Source organism: Asterias rubens, chromosome 20, assembly GCF_902459465.1.
Source record: "Asterias rubens chromosome 20, eAstRub1.3, whole genome shotgun sequence".
Taxonomy (NCBI): Eukaryota; Metazoa; Echinodermata; class Asteroidea; order Forcipulatida; family Asteriidae; genus Asterias; species Asterias rubens.
The window spans coordinates 9736601-9762099 of record NC_047081.1 but is presented as its reverse complement, the minus strand read 5'-3'; the positions used below and the strand labels follow the sequence as shown (position 1 = coordinate 9762099).

The following is a 25499-nucleotide window of genomic DNA, read 5'->3' as shown; positions in this document are numbered from 1 at the left end:
CTGTACAATACATAAATTTAAAACAAAATTGCGTACAGTTACACGTATTTCTGTAGTAAATAAATTATATGCAGTTGAACAGAAATTTCTCTAATTTCTGACCCTTACGCTTTAAGGGCTGATTTAATTAATTTGGAACACATGACCAGGCGGACCATCTTGAGCAATCAATTTTAAATTGAGTTACATTCAAATGTGTCAACTGCAGAATCATGTGTCACGACCGTACAGTAGCTTTGCGTATACTAGCTTTGCGTATACTTGATGGGTGTTGTAATACAGTTAGTCTGATGCGTACCAAGGTTATACGTGGGCCCAAAATAGGAAGACACAAATATGTGACAAACCTAACCAGTTGGATTGAGAAAATGGAATTAGCTGTTGCAAACTACATCCAACCAAAAGGAGTTCATAATATGTATTATAAGAATTAATGTTAAATTTGCATCCAGGATAAAGTTTATATTCATTTTGGTTTAACCCATATAAATACATCGATTTGTAATAGCACGTATATTCAGTACTTTTTTTAAATTCTGTGAAAAAAGATCACAGGCAATATAGGAATAGTTGTTCATTTAAGTAGTATTATGTGAAGGTGTGTTGCAGAATGAACTGACCTGTACAATCATGTCTTCAGGAAAGCCTCCCTTTATGCAACCCAAGATCACTTTCTGTTTCTCGGCGAGTAACTTTAACAGGAAAGGTCTCTGACAGGTAATTTTTCTTTCAGTTCAAGTATGGGACTCTGCACAAAAGGCAGTTTCTAAAAGGCAATTACTCGCTTCAAATCAAACTAGTGGAGATGGAAAATTGCATTTTCCATTTATCGGCAGTTTGAAAAGATGGTGGAAGATTGAATTGTTTTTTGTTTCAGCGCTTAGAAACCCTTTATTAAGCGCTCTGTAAGTGCATGTTATTATTATTGTGATTATTATTATTATTATCGATGCACATCGATAAGGAAAAAAATATAAATTAAAAGGTTGTGTTGCAAAATGAACTGACCTGTACAAGCATGTGTTCAGGGAAGCCGTCCTTTATGCAACCCAAGACCACTTTCTGTTTCTCGGCGAGTAACGTGCACTGAAACTCCTCAAAGCAATCCTTCGTGATGATGATAGGGGCGATGTCGTTACAGATGACATTGTGCCCTTTCCACTTGTCCTTGTTGCCTTCCATCCCGAAGGAGTTCTTGCGGTGGTTGTTGCCAAGCAGCTCCGGAGAGGGCGAACGGGAGGACGCGCTGCTCGCACCGGTCCCCATTCTAGGTGTTTGTACCACGCACTGACCTATAGTGAAAAATGGCCGGTTTCACTTTGCGAGTCAAAAAATAACCAAAAGCCGAAACAAGTCCAGCTCAAACCAACCTGATAAATATAATAGTCATACAAAAAAAAATATTTAGATAAATTAACACAATTCGTCTTGATTAAATACATACCTCAGGCAAACTTTTACGCACACATCTTGCTCAATATTGGCGGACACGTGAGTGAGCAGGCATGTATCGGTCTTGAAAGCAAATGAGCACCAATGCACTTTTCCCTTAGTAAAGGGCACCCTACGAGAAATTTGCAAGTTTCTACTGGAGATCTTCAAGGGCACCGAGGCAGTGACAAGGGGGCATGTAGGCAATCGCCTTTGTTGCCTACGTAAAGTATCAGGCCTGAGTGAGGCAAAGTTGTTCAGATGATGGTTTAGAAATAAGTCTTGAAGAGTTGTAGGCCGATCAGCTCATATGCATCAAATATTTGCCTGCTCACTGGCTTGAAGTGTCACTTCAAACTAATGGCCAAGTCACCAACATGTGTATCTTGCAAACTGTCATTTAAAAGACATGAATCCATAAGGGGCCTTGTCGAAATTCCCCAGCCGTTCCTCTGCAGAAAGTATGCAGCCATTCCGGCAAGTCTGTGTTGCCAAGGAGTGCAGACAGTGTGCAGACAGAACGGTCATGTGCGGCCAAGCGCAGCACAGTTAATAAGGTGCACTGGGTTGGCACTATTGTTGGAGTGTCAATAGGCTAATGAATAAACATGAGGCACTGAATATCTGTGACCAGTCTGCAGACCGTCCGGATAACCATAGAGTAAGGACAGAGGGATAACTATTCAACAAAAAGTAATCTTCAGTTGTTCTGAATCTGTTGATCTTTCCTTTAGAACTTTTGTGCAATGGTGCAGTTGATACATTTCCTTTTAGAACACGGTAAAGGATCAAGGGATGTCAATCAACTTTTCAGAAATGCCGGCAAATACACAGAGATGGATGTACTACTACTCCTACTAGGCCAATGATTAAGTTTCCCCTTCCACCTAGGGTTCTAGCCAGGCATTAAATAGCGTGTCGGGTCGACAAGTTATAACCAAATTCCGACACTCTTTTGATCATGCATGTTTTTTCTTTGCTTTTAAAAACTTAAACAAAAAACTTCTGTTGTGTTTTTCTGTAATCTATTTTTTTTATTTTTTTTCAATCCAAAACATTGTCGTGACGCACTAGCTTACCATCTCGCTCTCATAACATGCAGCGTCGAAAAAGCATTCAAGAAATAACGGGACCGTTATCATCATCATCAGCAGGCAGCATGAACTTCACGCACGCGTGGTATGATAGCGGCGAATTCACACGTGTTTTCGTTCATATTATTTAGGTACCAATCTCATCTCTTCTATCACATAAACCGTCGCACTCAAGATTTGCCTATAATGACGTCAGTGTAGGCAACCTTACCGCATGCATTAATACAGGTGCTTTCCCGCAGATTTTATAAGGCTTCATGACTTTCACGTTTGTGGGGGCATGCAGCGGCAAACATTTACTGATGATGTGCTACTTTTTCACCCCGGAAATCAGTGTTTGCATCTCTTTTGTATTTTAATAAACTGCAGTTTATAAAATGATGCGTTTTTCTCGAAAGTTGGAGAATAGTCTCATCTGTAAAATAGCATACATGTAGCTAGCTAAGCAAATATCAACGTCGTTCATCTAGGTCCAACAAATGGTTCATGTTGTTTCTTTTTAAATATCAAGTCGGTTTTAAAAAAATGTTGTTCTCTCCTTTATTAAAACCACCAGAATTTATTTTTTCATACACACGTTTTGCCCAGTGGAAATAGTTAATGGCACTGTCTTTCGTTTATATATATATATATATTTTGTTTAGTTTTTTTTCTCTTCAAATATCATTTACAACTTGCCTTTGACATGTGTCCTAATTTATAAGTTGTAATGTTATTGTTATTAATTCAGCCATATTTACAAACATAAAAACACAAATGGTAACAGCGTTATGCAAACATACAATACAATTACTAAGAAGCAGGTAAATTACCATGACTAGTCAGTTTAAATTAAGTAAAAAAAAAATATTTGGGTAAATAACCCTTGATATTTTGATCGGTTGCACACAGTATGAATTGTGATTTTAAATTAATTAATTAATGTGTTTAAAAAAAATACAAACATAGAAAATATCAACTTCAGACACCAGGCAGTCCTGTTCACCAACTACACGGATTAAAACTGACCTGGAGATTCCTTTCACACTAAAAAAAATTGTTTAAACCCAGAGACTAAAAATTTAATCCAGTTCCACACTAACACGGAGCAGCGCAAGATGTGTTCACACTACACATTTTTATAACTCGGAGATGTTTTTTCAGACATCGTGATGAAAAATAGATCATCGAAAAATCGTAAGTGCCGAGCGAGAGAGCAGCGGGAGCGGGGCCGTTTATGTTGACTTTGATGATGGAGTTGCACGTATACAGATTGATCTCCTCATTTGCAGTCGCCGCCGAAATTCTTTAAGTTTTACGATGAAGTTGACATCATCTATATTCCTTATGACAGCTAAATCTACTCTCATAACACAGAAAGAGAATAACGAAGAAAGGATCGGCTACTTCTAGTTCCCATTTTTGGACATAATCAAAACGCCACAACAGTCGACCACGTGAGTTAATCATACAGGATAACGCACGTGTTGTCGGAAGTAAGACAACTCGACAATTCGGACAACTCGTCAGTTTAGACAGCTCGACCATACAGGCAACGCGACGGTTCAGACAACTCGACTTTGAGATAACTCGTCGGTTTAGACAGCTCGAACGTACAGACAACGCGACGGTTCAGACAACTCAACTTTTAGACAACGCGATGGATGGCCAGAGATAAGTCGACGGTTGAACGGTCGACCTCCGTTTCGGTAAAAAAACTAATAAATTATGGCTTGACCTGTGGATATCCCTATTAGACGATTTACTGATATTTATATAACTGAATACACATTTATTAATTCTGCCCAAAAGATTGTTGCTGACGGTTTAAAAACCGTCCGTCGAGTTGTCCGAACGGTCGAGTTATCCAACGGGCGGGGAGGGCAGCCCAGTCGCATTCTCATGGGTAATAATGGCAAGCGGGAAGCGGCAACGATGCCGTCAACGACGGCGCAACTTGACATTTTCTGTCTTTTTTAAATGACAGAATTAAGTAAACCCTGGCTTGGATGAACAGCAAGTTAAGGATAATTATGTTACTGTGATTTAGTTTTGATGTTTTTTGAGTACTTTTGTGGGGAGTTTTGCGCCACCTATAAATAGTCAAAATACTATTATGAAGACATTAATGTTTTTGTTATGAAAGTCTAGCCAGCCACTGTCATAAAAACTCACAAACCAGGCGAGCGTTCACAATTTTATTAGGAATTAAGTCCGGGGAATTTGGTGATTCGTTTTTTTAACACCAAGATTTTCTTGGGCAGGGTTAAGTTTTACCGGGGTTTAGCCTGTTTTGGGTTCGGTCCCCCAAAATGATCTATCAAGACCATCTAAAAGTAAACCCAGAATTCAACCACAAGCCAGCCACTCCATGTCCAAAGTCGGCGGCGCCACAATTCCCTTAGATGTGCCGCAATTGTAAATACTTGGGTTCTTATCATACAAAATTGTTACACTTTGTTGTAACTTGATACAAAGTATAACAACGTTTCAACATTTTTGCTTTGTACGCCGCTCTGCCACATTATTGACCAGAATCATTGACTGAGACTCCTTATTATCATGTTGTTATTTAATTCTTGTTTTAACAACTTAACTGTAAAATTAACAAAATTCACTATTGAAATAACCATACTATCCTGAGTGTCATAAAAAAAAACGACAGGAAAAAACATCTGCCCCTCCAAAAAATAATATTAATAATATTACTTGTATGCAACGTCGGTACACTTATTCACGTAAATGCGGAAACGAATAACCGAAATTTACCCTTTTCCATAGTGACTTTGTTAAATGTGCAAGCTCAGCAGACTAATATCATTAGTAAAATAAAAAGACACTGAACGAACAAATTAAACAAACCCCCAAAATATAGTATTTTTGGCGGATGGGAGCAACTAAAAATAATAAATTAATAAAGCTTGCTGTTTCAAGATCAGAAGGCAGAATCTAAACTGCAACATTGTTTAACTTATAAAGAAGCGAAACAAAAATGTTTCGGGTCGACAGCTTTTTAATCCCGTAAGCCAATTTAAAGGTAAGGTAGCCTAAAGTCATGTTCCCAACGACAGTTCATAAACAACAACAAAAACAACAACAACAACAACAGCATCAACACATGGTTTTAACAAGGCTCAACAAAATGTTCTGACACTTTTGCATGTCGGCCACATGGTTGCAGGGTAGGCCTGCATAGCAAGTTTGTTATCAACACGAAAGTTCAACCAAGACCATTGTTTACGTCAGAGGGCCCCTCATTTAAATACACCGTTCCGACCGCAGACTCTGTGCGGCCAGCTACAGAGGCACAGTTGAATAACAAAGGACTCATGTTGATTCATATGGTAATGAAGCTCTCCAGCAAAACTCCAGGACGTTACTAGGGGGCTCTTTTGTTAGAAGGGGATTAAAAAGTCTGCAATATCCTGCAGACTAACTGCAGAAAGAACGGCTGGGGAATTTCGACAAGGCCCCTAAATGGAGGGAAAATGATGTACGTACATTCACTGATTTATGCGATGAAATTAAGACGAGCCTTAAGGTACAACGTCTTAGTACAGTAAAACAAATTTACATTAAGCAACGGTGGAACGCACTCTTGTAATTATTCAAAAGGGGATGGGAGGGAGGGGGCTGCTTTTAAAATGCAATTAACAATTTACATTAATAACTTACAAAACCACCTCACGACATCACACATATCTCTCTATTTGGACAAAAATCCTTCTAAATAATAAATTTGGAGTACATTTGTACATTTACCAAGGGTCATATCTCCCTGTGAAATAAATTATTTACTTTCAAGTGCACTTTAAAGCATTAGTGTAGCTCCTCAGGAACAGGAATCAAACATCTTGACGTTTATTACAGGCAAAATATTTTGCCGGATCAGTAATTGACTCTTCCCATTATGCTAATTACATTCACGCATGCTTACAGACCTTATTGGTTGGCAAACGCCATAGAGTTGTGCACTAAGCAGACGCGCAATCGCGTTTGCGCCACGCAGCCATTAGCCGTGTACAAAACAGCGCGATGTTCCCACATTTTGCCAACCAAACTGTTAGTGCGCACGCACTACGTGCAATTAATTATTTCATGGGAAGGATCTATTATACGTACGTACAGCATTTTGCCAGTAGCTTTTTACAATTATAGCCAAAACAGTGGTCAAGTCTTTTTCTCAGGTTTTCTTTATTGATTTATTAAACCTATCTAAATTTGATATTTCATGGCAAAACTTACTTCCCCAACAATATGATAGAAAAAAAACCATAAACTATATTTGAAAAAACACTAATGTATTTAAAGAAACGCAATCGTCCACACAGAAAACTAAAAACGGACTCCAAAGAGCACGCCCACTGGAAAATCTTATAAGTCTATGGGTAACTGTTGAAGGGGCACCAAGGCCAAAACCAGAAGGGCAACAGAGGCCTTGTCCTACGTAGCCTCTGTGGAATTCCAGGCCTGACACAACATTCACTTACATGGCTCGTAAAAACAGGGACTTCCACTGGAAAATCTTATAAGTCTATGGGTAACTTTTGAAGGGGCACCAAGGCCAAAACCAGAGGGGCAACTGGGGCCGTGTCCTACATCGCCTCAGTGTATACATGTTAATCCAGGCCTGACACAACAAACATGTACACCGCTCATACACTAAACAGTGAACCAACCTTCACCCACACAAGATTAGGACCGACACGAAGAAGTCAGCTCACAAGGTTGACATTTTCAGCAAATTTACGCCGAATGACAAATTTATTTGTTGCTGAGTCCTCTTGGCCAACACCATGGCAACCGTGAGATAGCTTTCTTCAGATTCCAAGGGTACGGCGTTAATGCTGCAAAGCGCAATCACTTACGATGCGTATATGGATGAGAAACTTTGACAGGGCTGTATGATTAAGTTGGCATTATGCTTCCTGTTTATTTGGTAGTGCAGTACATGTACATCATATTGTGTTACATGTATGACGTACAATATTGTGTGATTTTTCTGAGCTAACAATTTTAGGAATTTGGAGGGTTTTTTTTAGTATTGGGCCTGTCCTTAAAGGGAAGGTACCTGTTTCGTAATTACTCAAAACAAATATTAACTTAAAAACTGACTTGGTAACGAGCACTGCAGAAATGTTGATAGTATAAAACATCGTGGGAATCGACTCCCTCTGATTCGTAATGTAGTTTTTGAGAAAGAGGTAATTCCTATTTGAAGGCACACAAATTCGTCCAACAAGGGTGTTTTTTCTTTCATCATTTTCTCGCAACTTCGATGACCTATTGAGCTCAAATTTTCACAGGTTTGTTATTTTATGCACATGATGGGATACACCAAGTGAGAAGACTGGTCTTTGACAATAACCAAACGTGTACAGTCATGTATACACATGCACACAAATCATAAACTCAGAAGAGTTCAAGTTGGCAATAACAATACAGGCCTACAGTAAAGAAAAAGCGGTCCATGAAAAGCGTTTTAAACCATTTGTAATGAAATGCATGGTTAGAAAGATGTTTTTTTAGTAGAATTTAATGTTCCACAGAAACATGCCTCGAAATTGCATGGTTTTCCTTAAACGTCATGAAATACTATCAGCAATTCGAGAGAATACTGCATTGTTACGGAATCGCCAGGCATAGCATCAAGCCTCCAGGGACATTGTTATCATAGGGAACCGCTTCAAATATTCCCAGATAACCATGACAACCAACACACACAATTAGATAATATTTTGTCAGGTCAGAGAAATAATAATGAAAGAAAGGGTGTGTGAAGGGAACTTGCATATGGTAAAAAGAGGCTAGAAATAAACTCCCACAATTCCAAAATAATGATTTTTTTATTGAATATTGAACTTTGTTGCAGAAGTATCTCCCACACTTAAACCCTACAGAATTCCACAAAAGACAATCATTCTTCAGGCTTGTAAAAAAAAAACCAGCATTACATGTAGAGATATGCAGTTGGACATTCACAGATGTTCAACACAGTCACGCAAATCATTGGGCAACTAAATTTCAATTAAAATTCCTATAACTATTTTTGTAAAGCACACAAGCTTAGTGCAACAAGGGTGTTTTTTCTCTCATTGTATTTTGAGAAATTTGTAAAACAATTTCACAATTTTTGTTTATCTCAGTGAGACAAAAATACAACCATGGAGAAAGAACTTCCTCCATGGTACAACAGATTTTCACAACTCTCTTGAAAACACATGCTCTGTAATTTTCCTTTTTTCCCCTCAAAAACTTGATGACTAATGAAGCTGAAACTTCTACAGGTAAATTATATGACATGTGTTCACAGCGAGTAGGGATTCATGTCATGGCCAAAAGCTTGATCTACAAAAGGTATCAAAACCCTTTAAGGGCTAGCATTTCCCCCTTCCCGTCACTCAAGCATTCTTCTTCGATGGAAATTATCCAGATCAGAACATCTCAGATGTCACTCTCTTGGTGTTAAAATTTAAGAGTATCGGCGGCGGTACCGGTTATAGGCTTAAAATCTCACGCTTAGTGACACAGCCACTGCACAATACCAAGACAAGAGACAAATCTCCGATGTGAATACAGGAGGCCAACTGACGCACGAATGCAGGCGGTGATGTTTCCAAAAGATTAATATACAATATGAAGAAAAAATGGGCGGGAGTTTTTAATTTAAGACAAGAGACAAATCTCCTGCTGTCCATGACGTTAATATAGGAGGAGGCCAACTGACGCACGAATGTGACAGGCGGTGATGTTTCCAAAAGATTAATATACAATATGAAGAAAAAATGGGCGGGAGTTTTTAATTTAATACGAGAGACAAATCTCCTGAGTTCGATGATGTGAATATAGGAGACGGCCAACTGACGCCTGAATGTGACAGGCGGTGATGTTTCCAAAAGATTAATATACAATATGAAGAAAAAATGGGCGGGAGTTTTTAATTTAATACAAGAGACAAATCTCCTGAGTTCGATGATGTGAATATAGGAGACGGCCAACTGACGCACGAATGTGACAGGCGGTGATGTTTCCAAAAGATTAATATACAATATGAAGAAAAAATGGGCGGGAGTTTTTAATTTAATACAAGAGACAAATCTCCTGATGTCGATGATGTGAATATAGGAGACGGCCAACTGACCACGAATGTGACAGGCGGTGATGTTTCCAAAAGATTAATGTACAATATGAAGAAAAAATGGGCGGGAGTTTTTAATTTAATACAAGAGACAAATCTCCTGATGTCGATGATGTGAATATAGGAGACGGCCAACTGACGCACGAATGTGACAGGCGGTGATATTTCCAAAAGATTATATACAATTACTGTATGAAGAAAAAAAAGGGCGGGAGTTTTTAATTTATTTTTTTGTATTTTGGTGACAAACACTTTGAAAATCCTAAATCCACTTGAAGTCAAAGCACACAAAAAACACAACCAAAAATTTAAATTTTTACAAAATGAATGAAAATTTACACAGGTAACATGACTTTTTAAAATTTGATTTTATGTGAGTAATATTCACGTTTCATAATACAGACATGTCAACAAATTGGTTTGCGGTAACACCAATGCACTTGCCAGTTAGTGTGTTACCGCAAACCAAACATATTGATACCTCACCATGCAATGACTCAAATCCTATTTAAATACACGTGTTAAAGGCAGTTAATATAGGTTATTACTAAAAATAATTATAGGCAATGTGTAAAACCTTTCGTGGTAAAGAGTAATGGGGAGAGGTTAATGGTATAAAACATTGTGAGAAACGGCTCCCTCTGAAGTAATGTAGTTTTTCCAGAAAGAAGTAATTTTCCACGAATTTGATTTCGAGACCTCAGGTTTAGAATTCGAGGTCTCGTAATCAAACATCTGAACGCACACAACTTTGTGTGATCAGGGTGTTTCTTCTTTCATTCCTTCATTTGGAAGGTTAGAATGCCTTTTTGTGAGCTTACGGTTAATAATAATAATAATAATAAGACTTGTAATGCGCACGTATCCACCCTGCTGGGTGTTCAAGGCGCAGAAAAACCAACAACAAACAAAAACAAAACAAAACAAAGAAAAACAGACACAACAAAATTAGTCCTTGAAAAACTGTGACATAAGATAAGTTTTGAGAAGAGATTTGAATGTTGTGGTACAAAGACAAGATCTAAGATTAAGTGGTAGAGAGTTCCAGATGCGTGGCGCAGCCTGAAGAATAAGACCTGTCACCCCATGAGTGTTGAGACTTGGGTTCAATGAGAAGAAGCATGGAACTTGATCGAAGATTTCTTGATGGAGTGTAAACTTGAAGCGCTATGAAATGGAAAATTGCACAGTAAGCACAAAATTGGCTGCTAAGCAGCCCTATGAAATTGGGCCCTGTTTTTGGCTTTAAGCAAGGGACCACTGTTAAAATTTATGTTGTGTGAGTAGCACTTTACAACAGTATACAATGAGACATTAATAATTTGTTTCACTATGCATAGCCTATAGTTACCTTGAAGTAAAATTAATAGTATCACAACTAGGAACATGTTGTAGCTACGCAAATGTACACATCGTCAATCATAATTATTAACAATGCACATCAATGCAGAAAAAAAACAGCCACTGTTTATTTCCATCATCTGCACTAAACACTTAAAAATCAATACTTTTTTTTTACAAAAACACTCCGCAAGAGTTGCAAGGTTACACCTTCCCTTAAGAGCAAAGCTATTCCATAAAAAAATGTTGTAAGCTAGACAGAAAAAAAGAGAGTAATTTACCGACTGTGTGATCAGCTTTTTTTCAATCAAGACGCATAGCGTCCTCCTTCAGCGAAAGAGACTCCAACGCATCGAGAACTCAAAGAGGCGATTTATTTCTACGCAAAAGCCTTCACTCCGAAGGATATTTGCGTTGTCTAGCGCTAAACCAATGACCTTTGGAACTCTCTCATGAGGTTGGAGGAGATCTCGCTACCTCTGCAACGCTCAAGAAAATAATCTCTACCCGCCCTATGCTGTTTTTGCCTCTCCCTCTGTTGCTATTTGGTTAATCAGACTTCTTGTGTACTTTTTGACAACTCTGTTTTATCATGGCGTTTTTTTTTATTGTTGGTGTATTGCCAGTGATTACTATGATTTTTATCAGTTAATAACTTAGCTACACGACAACGCAAAACGCAGATAGGTGAATATTAAACATAGTGCAATTATTGGCAGATTGTTCATGCATAATGAAACGTGCATAGTTAAGCTTCTAATACATGTATGTAGGCATTACCGTGGCGACAGAAGATAGTCAACGAGCTTAGTTTCAGATTGGCTGTTAAAAATCCAGAGTTTGATAAAAAATTGTTTAAATACATAATGTAGCTTTACTAAAATAAAATATTTTAATAAAATAAAAGATTAGTATACTCAGACCATTAATAAAAAATATAAAATTATTTCCTGGTTGTTCAGAAGATACATTTAAAACCTAGAGGAACCACAAGCTTAATGCTACGTTTTTTAAAGGCAGTGGACACTATCGGTAATTACTCAAAATAATGACTAGCATGGTGACGAGTAATGGGGAGAGGTTGATGGTAAAAAACATTGTGAGAAACGGCTCCCTCTGAAGTGCCATAGTTTTCGAGAAAGAAGTAATTTTTCACGAATTTGATTTTGAGACCTCAGATTTAGAACTTGATGTCTCGAAATAAACCATCTAAACGCACATAACTTTGTGTGACATTATTATCTTGCAAGTTCGATGACCGATTGAGCTCAAATTTTCACAGGTTTGTTATTTTATGCATATGTTGAGATACACCAACTGTGAAGGCTAGTCTTTGACAAATTACCAATAGTGTTCACTGCCTTTAAACGGTTAGGGCACCAAGATGTTTTCTTCATGGAAAAGGGCACCTCTACGAGGTAAATTGTTAATTTGACACGTAGGGCAATTGAGGCAATTGAAGTACTAGATTTATGTTTTTGTTTTATTTCCATTTTTTGTTGTGGTTGTTGTAGTTTTTTTATATAGTAATTGAAGGCAGGCCTGATACTTCACGGAGGCAAAGGAGGCTGTTGCCTCCGTTGCCCCTTGCCATTGCCTTGGTGCCCTTGAAATGCTCCAGTAGAAACTTACAATTTCCTTTGCCAAAGATAAAATACCTTGGTGCCCTTGCCCTTTCAAAAACGAAGCATACAGCCCTGTAAAGGTTTGTTGTTTTCATAACAAAAATCTCAACAAATCAAGTCAAGTTTTAAGATCATTTTGAAAACCAAATTACACAGGGTGGAACTGCCAACATTATTTGTAACCCATTGGAAAGACCATTGCACTTGCAGTTTGAAGTTTGCAAATTGTATTTTTTTGACCCAGTTAAAAGAAGAGCCCACACTTTGCAATGAACTGGCCTACTTTTACTCCCTGAATACTGATCCCAATCATAGTCTTGAGATGGGCAAATTCTTTCAGCAGCTTAAAAAAATATAGCGCTTGGAGAGAAAAGCTATGAAATTTATGAAATTAAGGGCACCCGTGTAACGGTCTGAATTGGTGGGAATGAAAGGTGTACACTGTCATCTTGGCTTTTATGTGCTGTGTGCAGTGTGTATTGGTAAAAACACAATATCAACCTCTACCCTCGCAGGTACCCATTTATTCCCCTGGGTGAAGAGAAGCAATTATAGTAAAGTATCTTGCTCAAGGACACAAGTGTCACGACCAGGATTCGAACCCACACTCCGGTGAAAACGCACCAGAACTTGAATTCGATGCTCTTAACCACTCGGCCATGACACTCTACATTAGATAGCTTAATTTTAATAACATCTATTATAAGTAGAAAGCTTCCCTTAAAATATTACTTACTGAGACTTTGCTGTAGTTTTTGAGAAATAATGAAGAAGAAAAAAAAGTCACAAAATAATTTTCGGCTCAGTGAGACTAAAAATTATTATTTAGCAAGTAATATTGATTTTCATGACATTGTTTTACAAATTACTCAAAAACTACAGCACCTCAGCAAGCATTATTTGAAGGGAAGCTTTCTATATCATTATCTTCAAACTGTGTAAGTTAAATGTAAAATCTGTGGGCATTGTGTTTTGTGTTACAAAAAGTACCCCAATCCTTTAAATGTAGAAATTCAAGGCATAAATAGTACACGTATTTCAATGGGAGTTAAGTTTCCGAGTGGATAAGAGCATCGAACTCAAGCTCTGATGCTTCTGTTCAGCAGAGTGTGGGTTCGAATCCCGGTCGTGACACTTGTGTCCCTGAGCAAGACACTTAACTATAATTGCTTCTCTCCACCCATGGGTAAATGGGTACCTGTGAGGGCAGAGATGGTTCTTGTGATTGATTTAGCCGAGTAGCGCATATTAATGTTGAACAGGCTGCATACTCCCCACCAGGGAGCTGAGATAGTTTAAGGAGTGAATTAAGGCCCAGTGACCAGGGGTAATAATGTGAAGCGCTTTGGGACGCCCTCCGGGTGTGAAAAGCGCTATATGAGTGTAAAAAAAAATTTGTATCAATAATTCAACGAGTGTGTGTGTATCACCAGAAAACCTGGTGGCCAGAGGAACTTTTCCCAAGATAATTCTGACCATATTTGCTCATAAAAAATTTGATTGGCATTAATTCTTTGAACTATGCAGCTCTCTTGAACTAGGACACAGATCTTTTTTCGGATTTTTTTTTATAGGGCGCCACCACTAACTTATTCATTCGAATCACATCCTAGTATAAAAAAATAAACCAAGTAGGGGCTAAAATAGTCGGAGTCCTATCAATTTTTCTATTACAGTTAACCAGCAAAATAATGTGGCAGTAAACTCTGCCAACAGTCAAAAACCCCTTTAAAATAAAAAAGTCAGTCTTCCATGTCTTCTTCGACTTAAATTAAAATAAAAAGGACATACATTAAGGCCTCTAGATTTTTATCTTGATCCAAACTAACTAAGCCGCATAAAATAAACAGGGTAACGGAAAGTTATCCCATTATACAACTGTTACACGCTGTGACAGGGTCTATGGCGTTTTGTACACCCGAGGGGGAAAATGGCACTCGAGGCGAAGCTGAGGGTGCCATTTGCCATTTGTCATTGTTTAATTTTGCCATTTGCCATTTGTCATTGTTTAATAAGCAGACGAACAAGAAACAATTCCCTCGAACCCGCGGTTGTTTCGTACACAGCGCTGGAAATCGACCAACGCTGGGAACGATCAAGGTGATGTACACCAAAATTTGCTTAGCATGACATTTGTTCCTTGATAAAAACAGGAATGACATCCAAATTTCCAGTCTTTGCATGTTGCTTCGGACTGGTATTCAGCTATTGTTTGCTAGTCCTGAAAATCACGTGGAAATTTGGTTAGTAATCCTTTTTTTATCAAGGCAAAAAATGTCATGCTAAGCAAATTTTTGTGCTTAGCAGCTCTATGAAATTGGGCCCTGGTAGGACGTCCAACCTGGGCTACTATTTCTACATGCTCAAAGCAGAAACCGACGGACCAGCATGACCGTCACCACATGGATCATTGGATGGTAAATTCCAAAATCGATCCAGCCAAAAGAGAAAGCAAATCGCTCGGGCTTAAAAAAGTTTGTAGCAATGAATTTTTTACCAAGAATTAAAATGCACTCACCTCACTAATCCGAAGAATCACAAATCACATATTTTGGTTCAAGCTTTTCATCAAAAACAAGATGAGATGCTTCGACAAAAAAGGCAGGAAAGGTTCGTAGGATCCGAAGCCCATAAAATATAAACAGCGTGCGAGTCGCGTCGAGAGATCGAGGAGTGTGACACAACGACTGTTGAATTTGCAAATTGTTGTTGTTGCCTGTCATAAAATGGTTACGGATTGTTTACAGCCACAGGTGGACAAGGGAGGGCGCTATTTCAGACACCGTTAATAAACTAATTTTGTAATGACCAAATCGCCCCACCGACTTTGCATCGACTATCATGTACAGTTGTTATAATGGGGCGATCGTTCTTTGAGGAAAAGTCCACAATAAACCCCGACTGTGTGAAATAATTATTTGGTTGACGTCTCTGTGACCCGATTTATTGTTTTTCAAAGTCAATTTTTGTTTTCGTTTCTTGATCAAAGGTTTTCAAAATGGCCTCACAGGTGGAGGGATTCGTTAATTCCGTAGTCACACTTTCTACAGAAGGTGAGTTGTCACTTTTTTGTGGTGTGTGTGAATAATGTTTAGAAAATGGCAGTTCAACCAGTTTCGTGATAAACTTCAGTGGCATCAGAAGTAGATGATCAGTCATATTGTTGTTTTATTTCAAAATTAACAACACTATTAATCAAATTTCTGTTTCTGTTTGCAGTTCCGTTTCCCCGTTGTTTATTTATTGCCATGATTACGGGGTTCTTGTTTTACAACTTTATTCTGTAATAAAATAATAAGTACCTTTTTGTTTGTTGCGTTCGTATTTTGTGACTGTGATCTGAGCATGGTGAGCGTCGGTTTACACCCCTTTTTAGGCAGAGTTTGGCACTTACTATAATAAAATAAATAAATAGAAAAATAAACAAATCACTTGCTACTATTACTAGTCTACAGTACACTAGCTTAGCTTTAAACTATTTTAACTGAATGTACAGGGTAGAGAGAGCCAGTCTTTTGACTTTTAAATTGTTACAAAATTAAAACTACTGTTAGTGTTAGGCCTGCCTGTATAGTAGTGTACTACTACTATAACGAAACACTCTGATCTGTCTATGTTTTTTTGAGAAGTGGAGTTAAACAAACACACAATAATGTTATTATTTTGTATATTTTGTTAATAATTCCATAATCAATTTAATAATGATAGACTAAACTTTGTAATGAATTTTCTATTCCCTATCTGTCTATCGATTGTCAATGTATTTTTGTTCTTGCTCATTTAGGAAACTTTGCACAACTTTGTGAGGAGATCAATAAGAGTTTGGAACTCTTGAAGAAGAATGCGTCCAATCTGGATATGATTCTAGAGACGCTGGATCCACAGCTTCACTCGCTGGGTGTCCTCGCTGTTCTGTAAGATTTGGGATTCTCCTTTAAAGCTGGGGGGAAGGGGCAAATTTAAATTGTCCAGCAGCCAATTTCACTAAACGCTAGGATTAATCCTCAAGTTAGGACGAGTAACCTGTCCTAACTTAGGATGGGTTCAATGCGCCCAACGTGTTTGGATATAGAACTTTACTCGTCCTAAGTCCTAAGATTAATCCTAAGTTAGGAAGATTTTGGTGAAATTGATGACAGGGCACTCAGGTAAACTCTCCTTGGTAAAGGCACCCTATTGTAAATTTCTACTGCATACTTTTAAGGGCATGAAAGCAATGACCAGAGGGCATGGAGGCAATCGCCTTTGTTACCTCCGTGAAGAATCAAGCCGAAGGGGGGGGGATGAGCAGAGCAGCCAACTCTCGATACTGCAGAAAGTTGAGCCAACTTGGAAATCTCCCGAATCGTCAAAACTTTTCCCCTGTTAATATTATGTTGAATGTAATTCTAAAAAATCTCCCTGGTTGGTGTACAAAGCCTCACTGATTCACTCAGAAAAATCAGAAAAATCTTTTCATTCTCTATGCACATTTTTGTGCATCAATCAATAGTGTTACAAACTTTTCATTCTCTCCGCAAATTTTTTTTCTGTTTTTGTCCTTTCTCTAGAAATGTCAAGTTCACTTTACCATCTGGCTCTGCTCCGGACTTTGAAACTCTCTTCTCACAGACTCAGCTGTTCTTCAGCATGTGCAACGGTGAACAGGTTCGCTTTGCAACAGATAGCTGTAAGTAATAGCCCAAACCAGGGCCCAATTTTGTAGAGCTGCTTACCACAAAAATTTGCTTAGCAGGGAATTTTTGCCTTGATAAAAACAGGATTACCAACCAAATTTCCACATGATTTTCAGGATAAAAAGCAAACAACAGCTGAAAACCAGTAACAAGCATTATGCAACAAAATACTTTGAGTAGTTACCAATAGAGTACAGTGCCTTTAATAACCAGGCAGCTCTTTTCAGAACTAAGTAGTCTCCTAAATTCTTAAAGTTTATTGGAAGGAGTTTGTTTCTTTTGTACTTGGTCTGGATTATCTTGAGATTGGAGTGAGGGGGAGGGGGGGGGTGGGTTGGAATCTGCATCTGTATCTGTATCAGTACGCTGCAGAAACCAAAACTGGCATAAATGCAACGGGTGATAGAGAGGGTGTACGTGTAGATTGTTTATTCGGAGGGGAATATTAATGACTATTTGATAAATCTACTACATTGACATGACATTTGTTTCATCAGATGCTAGTCTTGCCCACCAGCTGACGAGAGTTCTGATCGAGAAGAAACAGTACCTTAGAGGGATTGAGATCATGTGCAAGGCAGTCAATAAGATACAGATGCACGCTGCGCAACTTACATCAATCCATGCTGACCTCTGTCAGGTAAGGGACCTTGAATAGACCTCTGCCTCCATCTTGGTCTTGTTCCTTGTATCGAATAACAATAATGAAAGCTAATAATCATTTTGAAAATAGGAACCAGATTTTTTTGTTCTTCCAATCTCGGTTTGGTTACATTGATATCAGTGTGAAAAATTCAAGATGGCTGCACCATGAAAAAGGTATATTCTAACTGGAACCACTTGATGATGTCCAGGTTCAGTTTTGTGGTCTTGTTTGAATTTTGTGAACTGTACCCAAAGTCGGACAAAGTTGGGCCAGACATTCTTTGTCATAAGACTTAAAGCATTTTGGGGATATGATTGGCAGCATATTAATAATAATAATAATAATAATAATAATTCAAAGCGTAATAATTCAAACGTAACCCCACATATTCCTTGCAGGAAAATACTAAATGTTGTCGTGCCTCAAGCATCACTGAGTGACGGATATGAGCTCTACATAAGAAGCCATTACTATTTCAGGAATTTTCACATACGACAAATCTCATCCCTGTCGTATTCTAACTCTGGATTTGATCTCTTGCTTCCTTTTCAGCTTTGTCTGCTAGCTAAATGTATGAAACCTGTTCTACCCTTCCTGGACGTTGACATCACTGAAATCAGTAAAGAGGTAATAAATTCGTCATCTTATTGTTTTAGAATATTTAGTGGGCGGGGAGCAGAAGGTTCTGCTAAAATATTGTGTAAACGTTATTTCAACAATTTTGTGACATTCATATTTAGTGCAATATTCAGTTAAATAATTTTAACCTTCCTACTCTTATTTATATATTTGGTTTGCGGTAACACCATGTGTGTATCTACTTGCCAGGTAGAGTTTGTTCTTTAGAGAACTGTCTTTTTTTATTCTACTACCTGGGAGTAGACGTATCGGATGTGCGGGAGACTTCTCAATTCTGTGGGCTGGGTTTCAGGGGACATTCTTTGTGGCAGGACGGCTTTGTAGAGGTGTTGGTCACCTGTTCCTCCTCGCCACTCACTGGCTTGGTATTTTTAAGCTATTTTGATTCATCGTTTCTTTGTGTATCGATTTGTATATCTATTTTTATGCCATTGTAAAGTCTAATAAAACTAAACTAAACTGTAAAGAACTGTCCTGCTTTTTAACTACTACCTAGGCAGAAGGTATAGAAAATTGGCTGGACTACTTCTTTAGCTTTAATATAGGATCGTAATTAATTGCACTTCCTACTCTTGTATTAACATTATCCAGTGATTGATTGATTGTCACGGCCGGTCGAGTGGTCACGGCCGGTCGAGTGGTCACTGGACTTGAGCTCTGGTGTTTTATATTTACTTTCTCAGTCCTAAGTTCTGTTTTGTGGATTGTACTTTTTAATAAATTTTAGTGTGGAGTGTAATAAAAAATAAATAAAATAAATAAATTTGATTTGTTGACAGGGTGGTCTCTTCGAGTCGACTAATTTCCTGTGCTATTATTACTATGGTGGTATGATATACTCGGCTCTCAAGAACTGGGCGAGGGCCGTTTATTTCTTTGAAGTGGTAAACATTTGATTTTTTAGAATTCAGTGTTACTCTCTTTTTAATATATTTTTATAGACGGCCTTAACATTTCTGGGTGCAATTTCATGTATTTAATTTTTGTTTTTCTCTATTTTTTTTTTTTTTGGGGGGGGGGAGGGGGGAGGGGGGTTGGGTAAGTGCAAGAGAGTGACTGCATAATGAAATGTTCAGATTAATCTTTGCACCAAGAGGTAAATTAACATGTTTGATGAATACCCCAGAACACAGAAGGAGCAAGATCACATTGCGGGGTCACCAACTATGAATTCTCTACCTATCTGATTCCAGAATGCCTCGTTACTTGATCAGTTTAAATGACTTTTCAAAACCCATTTTCTGCAAATAAATAGTTTAGAGCCTTTGAGAAAGACACTGCTAGGGTAAAAACGTTAGCCCATTAATTTTTTGTTGCATTTGTACCATATATGTAGGTCCTTTTCGTTGGTAAGCAGTTTGTAACGCCTAATTCAATCTTCTAGTTTCGGATTTCTGTTTTTTTCCCCCTAATCTTTAGGCAAAGCCGCTCTATAAATATTATTACGATTTGTGTATTTCCCACTCAGGCTATTACCACACCCAGTATGGCAGTCAGTCACATCATGCTAGAAGCCTATAAGAAGTTCATTGTAGTCTCTCTCATCCACCATGGGAAGGTTACGGTTTTACCCAAGTACACATCGCAGGTTGTTAGTCGCTTTATCAAGGTAGGCTTCCACACAGTTTATAATAATAATAATAATAATATGACACTTGTAAAGCGCAAACATATCCACCTAACAAGTAGGCGCTCAAGGCGCGACAAAGAAAAACGATGAACAAAAACAAGTTTACAGGCAGTCAGTAGACAATTAGGCCTTAAGGCTTGATATTACTGCAGCGATAACGAGAACAATAACGATAACAACGCAAAGAGAACACATTCTATTATGTTGGTTGAATGAGCTTGTGCGTATTGTGCGTGGAGCGATTCAACCAATACAATGCGTTCTCTTTGCGTCGTGATCGTTTTGTTTTCGTTATCACTGCAGTGTGACTTGGCCTTTATACCTCAAGGAGGCAATAAAGACCGTCGCCTCCATGCCCCTTGGCACTGCCTAGATGCCCCTTTAAATGCTCCAGTAGTGTATTGGGTGTATTCGTTTAGCTTCCCTGAATCGACCCCGGTCTGCCCCCGTTGCGTTCAAATAGCTTTGACATCATTCCAGGGGCTCACCCGGGTCAGCCCCCAGTGCCCTGCTTGTAGAGTGGGTCACTTGGGGGTGACCTGATGTGCATGACAACACACGAGATTGGGAGTGTGTTCGTTCGATTAACTCTTGTCAGGGGCTCACCCGAGTGAGCAACCCAGGGAAGCTAATCGAACGCACCCATTGTTTTGCGCATGGAATTACAGACAATAAATACACACTCTGTGCAAAGGAGCTGCTATTACTTGAAAGCTATTGACCTCGCTAAAATTGTATGGAAATGGCCAAACCAAAATGTCTTCTGACATCACATGATTAGAAAAAGATTCACAGAGCAAGAATTTTCTGCAGGCACTGAGAGTACATGGCCCACTTAAACAAAAAAGTAGTTCATTGTATGAAGATGATAGTTGCGATTGAAAATAATTTTAACATTGGGTTTCTTTTCTTTTTTGCAGCCGCTGAGCCAGCCCTACCACGAGCTGGCCAATGCGTATAATACCAACAACCCACAGGAAATAAGAAACGTCATTCTCAAACACTCTGAGCAATTCACAAGGGTAAGACATTGTTGAGTAGGCGACTTGGACTCATCAGATAGTGCCCTGTAGAGACACATTCCTAGTTCTAGGTGTCAGTTAGCCTGAACATCTGATGTCACACTTAGAGACTCGTGAATAACGCCAGAGAGTGGCCTCTAACCTAGGTCAATCCCGGTCCATAATCACCCGTCCAAAGTCAGCAGGCTTTGTGCTCGCACGCTTTTCTGATCACAGTTTTTTTTAACATACCTGCCATTGTACCTGTTAACATTAGCTGTTAATCGGACTTGGTCCTTCTTGAGGTTAGTTTGTGATAACGGTCATTACTCGTTTTCTTCCTTGTATAGGAGCAGAACATGGGATTGGTTAAACAAGTCGTGACGTCAATGTATGGCAAGAATATTCAAAGACTTACAAAGGTAGGAGGAATTGTGCTCTTGAAATAAATTGAGAAAATTGTTGAGTACAGACAGGATTGATGGACTGGATATTTTGAAAGTTAAGTTAACTTACAATAACAAACAATGATTTTGTTTTCTATATGAAAGCTCACTCCCTTAGTGAAGGCATTTTGTGGTCATTGGAGATCTTAAAAAAAAACTTTTGTTATTGACAGCAGAGTTCATTTGAACTAAAACTCTCAATTCATTCATTCCATCGACTTCTACCGGACATTTTGTGATGGATTTCCAAATGCTCCTGTCCAGCATGCAATTACCTATTTTCCTCAAGTCAGGTTGGAGTATTCACATAGTTGGTTGATTTATGTCTTGACAGGTCAGGGGTGGATTTCACTAAGAGTTGAGACTAGTCTTTTTCGAGTTGGAACAAGTTACTTGCTAGCATTAAGTTTTGAAAACCTCACTAAGAGACCTGGGGTCGATTTGACAAAGAGTAAAGACTAGTCTTATCTTGAGTTAGGACGAGTAAGAGTTACTCGTCCCAACTTAGGACTAGCCATACTTTTGTAATATCTTGCAGGACTAGTCCTAAGTTACGACTAGTCCTAACTCTTTGTGAAATCGACCCCTGGGACTGGGCCTAAGTTAGGATTATCGACTACAGCCACATCACCAAATCTGACACCATTTGATATGTACTTCTCAAACTTTAAAACTTTTCTTATCCAGTACTAAATGTTAACATCTGTATTTGTTTGTGTTACTGTAGACTTTTTTGACGTTATCGCTGAGTGACATAGCAAGAAGGGTTCATCTTACATCAGCCAAAGAAGCAGAACTTCATGTTCTGTCCATGGTAAGGTTACTCTTTTAACTTGGTCTTATAACTTGTCTATAAAGCATCACAAAACGCTCAGACATTGCTAGTATGGTTCATTTCTTTAAATCAAGTTTTGTCAGTAAACATTTAAAAAAAAATCACATGAATTAGAAAAATTAGTTTTGTCTTTTGAAATTGTGATTCTAGTTTAATACTACATTGAAAAATTGCATATCTGAACATGACCTCTATGTGCGAATGGAAGTAGGTCATACCTTGCTGCTATTTGTGGCCGCTATGGGCATATTGCTGAAGCCACCTGTGGCCGCTGTGGTCCGTAAAGGGTTTATAAAGATTATTAGAAATTAGTATAAATCAATTAAGTAATCAAATATTGTTATCAACATTTTTTTCAATCAGATTGAGGAAGGACAGATCTATGCCAGCATCAGCAAAAAAGACGGAATGGTCAGTTTCCATGACAACCCGGAAAAATACGATAATCCATCGTTACTGAAACACTTGGAAGGAGAGGTAGGTTTATAAAATCATTTCTTGAAAATTCTTTATGTGTGAATTTATGCCATAATCAACTTGGCCCTCTCATGGCCAAACAGCTTTACTTGAAAAGTTTTGTTTCTTATAGAAGATTATTTATGGGTAATTAATAGTTTTAAAAGCATTATATGTATGGGTATAGGAATTTAAAATCTATTGCGTCCGCTTCAACACTTTCATTACATTCTATTGCAAAACTCAACAATTTTTGTTTCTTATATAAGATCATTAATTGGTAAATTGAGTTTTAAAGGCAGTGGACACTATTGGTTATTACTCAAAATAATTATTATCATAAAACCTTTCTTCATTACGAGTAATGGGGAGAGGATGATAGTATAAAACATTGTGGGAAACAGCTCCCTCTGAAGTAACATATATTTCAAGAAAGAAGTAATTTTCCACGAATTTGATTTCGAGACCTCAGATTTAAAATTTGAGGTCTCGAAATCAAGCATCTGAAAGCACACAACTTCAGGTGACCATGGTGCGACAAAGGTGTTTTTTTCTGTTATTAATATCTCGCAACTTCAACGACCGATTTGAGCTCAAATTTTCTAGTGCAAGGGCAGAACTCTATTTCTTGTGTTATGTCTTGGCGGAATGGTTAAAGACAGACTCAATCTCTAGGGTTTTTGATCATCAGAGTTTGGGTTTGAGTCCCCGTCATAGCATACTGTACCATTTCTTTAAGCAGCAAGACTTAAAATGTTCTGAGTTTTGATCATGAGTTTTTCTATAAGAGTTTTGATTGAGTTTAAAAAAAAATATTTTTCTTGAAGATGCGAGAATGCATCTTACTTGATGAGAAGCTACGCCAGATGGAGCAAGAAATTTCAGTCACGCCACAATTCATACAGAAGGTATGTCTCTCATTACAAATATTGGATAGTGGTACTATATCAGAAATGAAACCCTGTAAAAAATAGCCTGTACAGTAAATAAAGTAATTGATCATTTATTTTTTCTTGTGTCAGCGCAAATTTCCTTTTCCCTTAGTGACGCAATGAAATTTGCATCGCAGTAAGCATTCGCAGGAAGTATGAACCAGGCACCAAGCATTTTTTTACACTGACAAATAACATGTAGCATCGTGTTTTCATTACTACTGTTAATGTGAAGTAAAAAACAGTCGATAAGTATACCCAGTTGAAAAGAGAATTCCCGAAGGAGACCTGTTGTTTTTTCTTCTGTGTTTTGTCCTTGGTCTACATAATGGAATATAAGCACACACTGGACTGCAGTGTTGACAAGTTTTAGCAAAGAAATATATTAGATTAGTTGGTCGTTTATTTATTTATTTCACTTACATGTAGCATGTTCTTATTAATATTGGTGTGATATTTTCTCTTATGCAGAGTATGGGTATTAGAGAAGATGATGATGTTGCAGTGTTTGCCAGCGGCAGCAAATAAAACCACCTTTATCAACCTACATGTACTCATGGGCAGAAGGCCAGTGCAGTGGGAGGAAGTATGGACATTGGAACGACCAACCTTCAAGAACCTGCCCCTTGGAATAACACCATATATCACCATGGTTAGATTGCGGGACTTGCAATCACAAGGTTGTAGGTTCAAATCCCTTAAGCTAACTGCCGATTTCACAATGGCTAGAATAAGTATTGCTGTCTAGTTACGGAATCACAATTCCTTGGTTTGTGCAATTCATAAACATAGACGCTTTGCACAGTCGTCATTGTCTGCTATACATCACAAATTTTAGTTGGGAATCCAAGTTTGTGGTGGGGTGGGGGTTTTGCAACTTTTGCTCATTTAACATGTGATGTAGCATGAGCTAAGTAGCATATGTGGAAGATGTTATACTGGATTAGTAAGGATAACAAATGTTCAATTTTAGTCTGAAAGTTAACTGAACATTATGAAGTTTGCACAATTTTTCTGTGAAATAATGCCTTCCGTAATAAAGTCATATTCGAGAAAACTGTCTGGAAACAGCTGATGTTGGTTGTTACAACCAATGGGTGCGTTCGATTAGCTTCCCTGGGTCTGGCCCGCGGTGCTCACTCGTGTGAGCCCCTGACAAGAGCTAGACGAACGATCACTCACCCTTGTAGCGACGTCATGCACCTGGGGCCAGCCACCAAGTGACCCACTCCACACGCAGGGCACTGGGGGCTGACCCGGGTGAGCCCCTGGAATGACATCAAAGCTATTCGAACGCACCGAGGGAAGACCGGGGTCGACCCAGGGAAGCTAAACGAACGCACCCAATATAAAGTCTATATGTTTACTTGCTGAACAGTGTGCATTGTTTTCACTGGTTCACAGCGTATCAAACCCACATTTTCATGTATCTCAACAATTGATTACACAAAACATGAACACTTAGGCAACTAGTTGCATTAGTGTTCTATGAAATAACTTTCAATCTCATGCAGAACACTGAACACATCTTATCTATAAAACTATACTTTGATTGTACAGAACTAGTAAAAATAAACATTTTTATTTGAATCCCAAACTTCAGTTTTACGTTTCAATTATTTTGAGCTGT

At 38.3% G+C, this 25499-nt stretch overlaps 2 protein-coding genes across 3 annotated transcripts in view; one reads left to right on the top strand and one right to left on the bottom strand.

The window, feature by feature from the left end:
* LOC117304071 (paladin-like) overlaps positions 1-15265 on the bottom strand; it is a 47187-nt gene extending 31922 nt beyond the window's left edge. Inside the window, exons 1-2 of one of the 2 annotated variants that reach the window (XM_033788565.1) lie at positions 15127-15265; positions 1009-1370 (exon numbers count right to left, since the gene is read on the bottom strand). In XM_033788565.1, the coding sequence (XP_033644456.1) occupies positions 1009-1266 (258 nt within the window). In that variant the 5' untranslated portion in view covers positions 1267-1370; positions 15127-15265. The remainder of the gene's footprint in view (positions 1-1008; positions 1371-15126) is intronic. The other variant, XM_033788566.1, reaches the window with a different exon arrangement.
* A 181-nt stretch (positions 15266-15446) lies between these two features.
* LOC117304102 (COP9 signalosome complex subunit 3-like) lies at positions 15447-25024 on the top strand. Its single transcript, XM_033788603.1, has 13 exons — positions 15447-15661; positions 16393-16522; positions 17159-17277; positions 17782-17924; positions 18483-18557; positions 19349-19453; positions 20038-20178; positions 21120-21221; positions 21551-21622; positions 22374-22460; positions 22845-22958; positions 23765-23845; positions 24341-25024. The coding sequence occupies exons 1-13, from the start codon at positions 15607-15609 to the stop codon at positions 24395-24397; spliced, it is 1281 nt and encodes a 426-aa protein (XP_033644494.1). The 5' UTR covers positions 15447-15606; the 3' UTR covers positions 24398-25024.
* The last annotated feature ends 475 nt before the right edge of the window (positions 25025-25499 follow it).

Bases quoted from the DNA above. Each gene is read 5' to 3' on its own strand.
- LOC117304102 (XM_033788603.1), top strand. From the start codon at position 15,607: ATGGCCTCACAGGTGGAGGGATTCGTTAATTCCGTAGTCACACTTTCT. The intron at 16,523-17,158 runs GTAAGATTTGGG...TCCTTTCTCTAG, and splicing joins CTGGGTGTCCTCGCTGTTCT to AAATGTCAAGTTCACTTTAC. The intron at 22,959-23,764 runs GTAGGTTTATAA...TTTTTCTTGAAG, and splicing joins TGAAACACTTGGAAGGAGAG to ATGCGAGAATGCATCTTACT.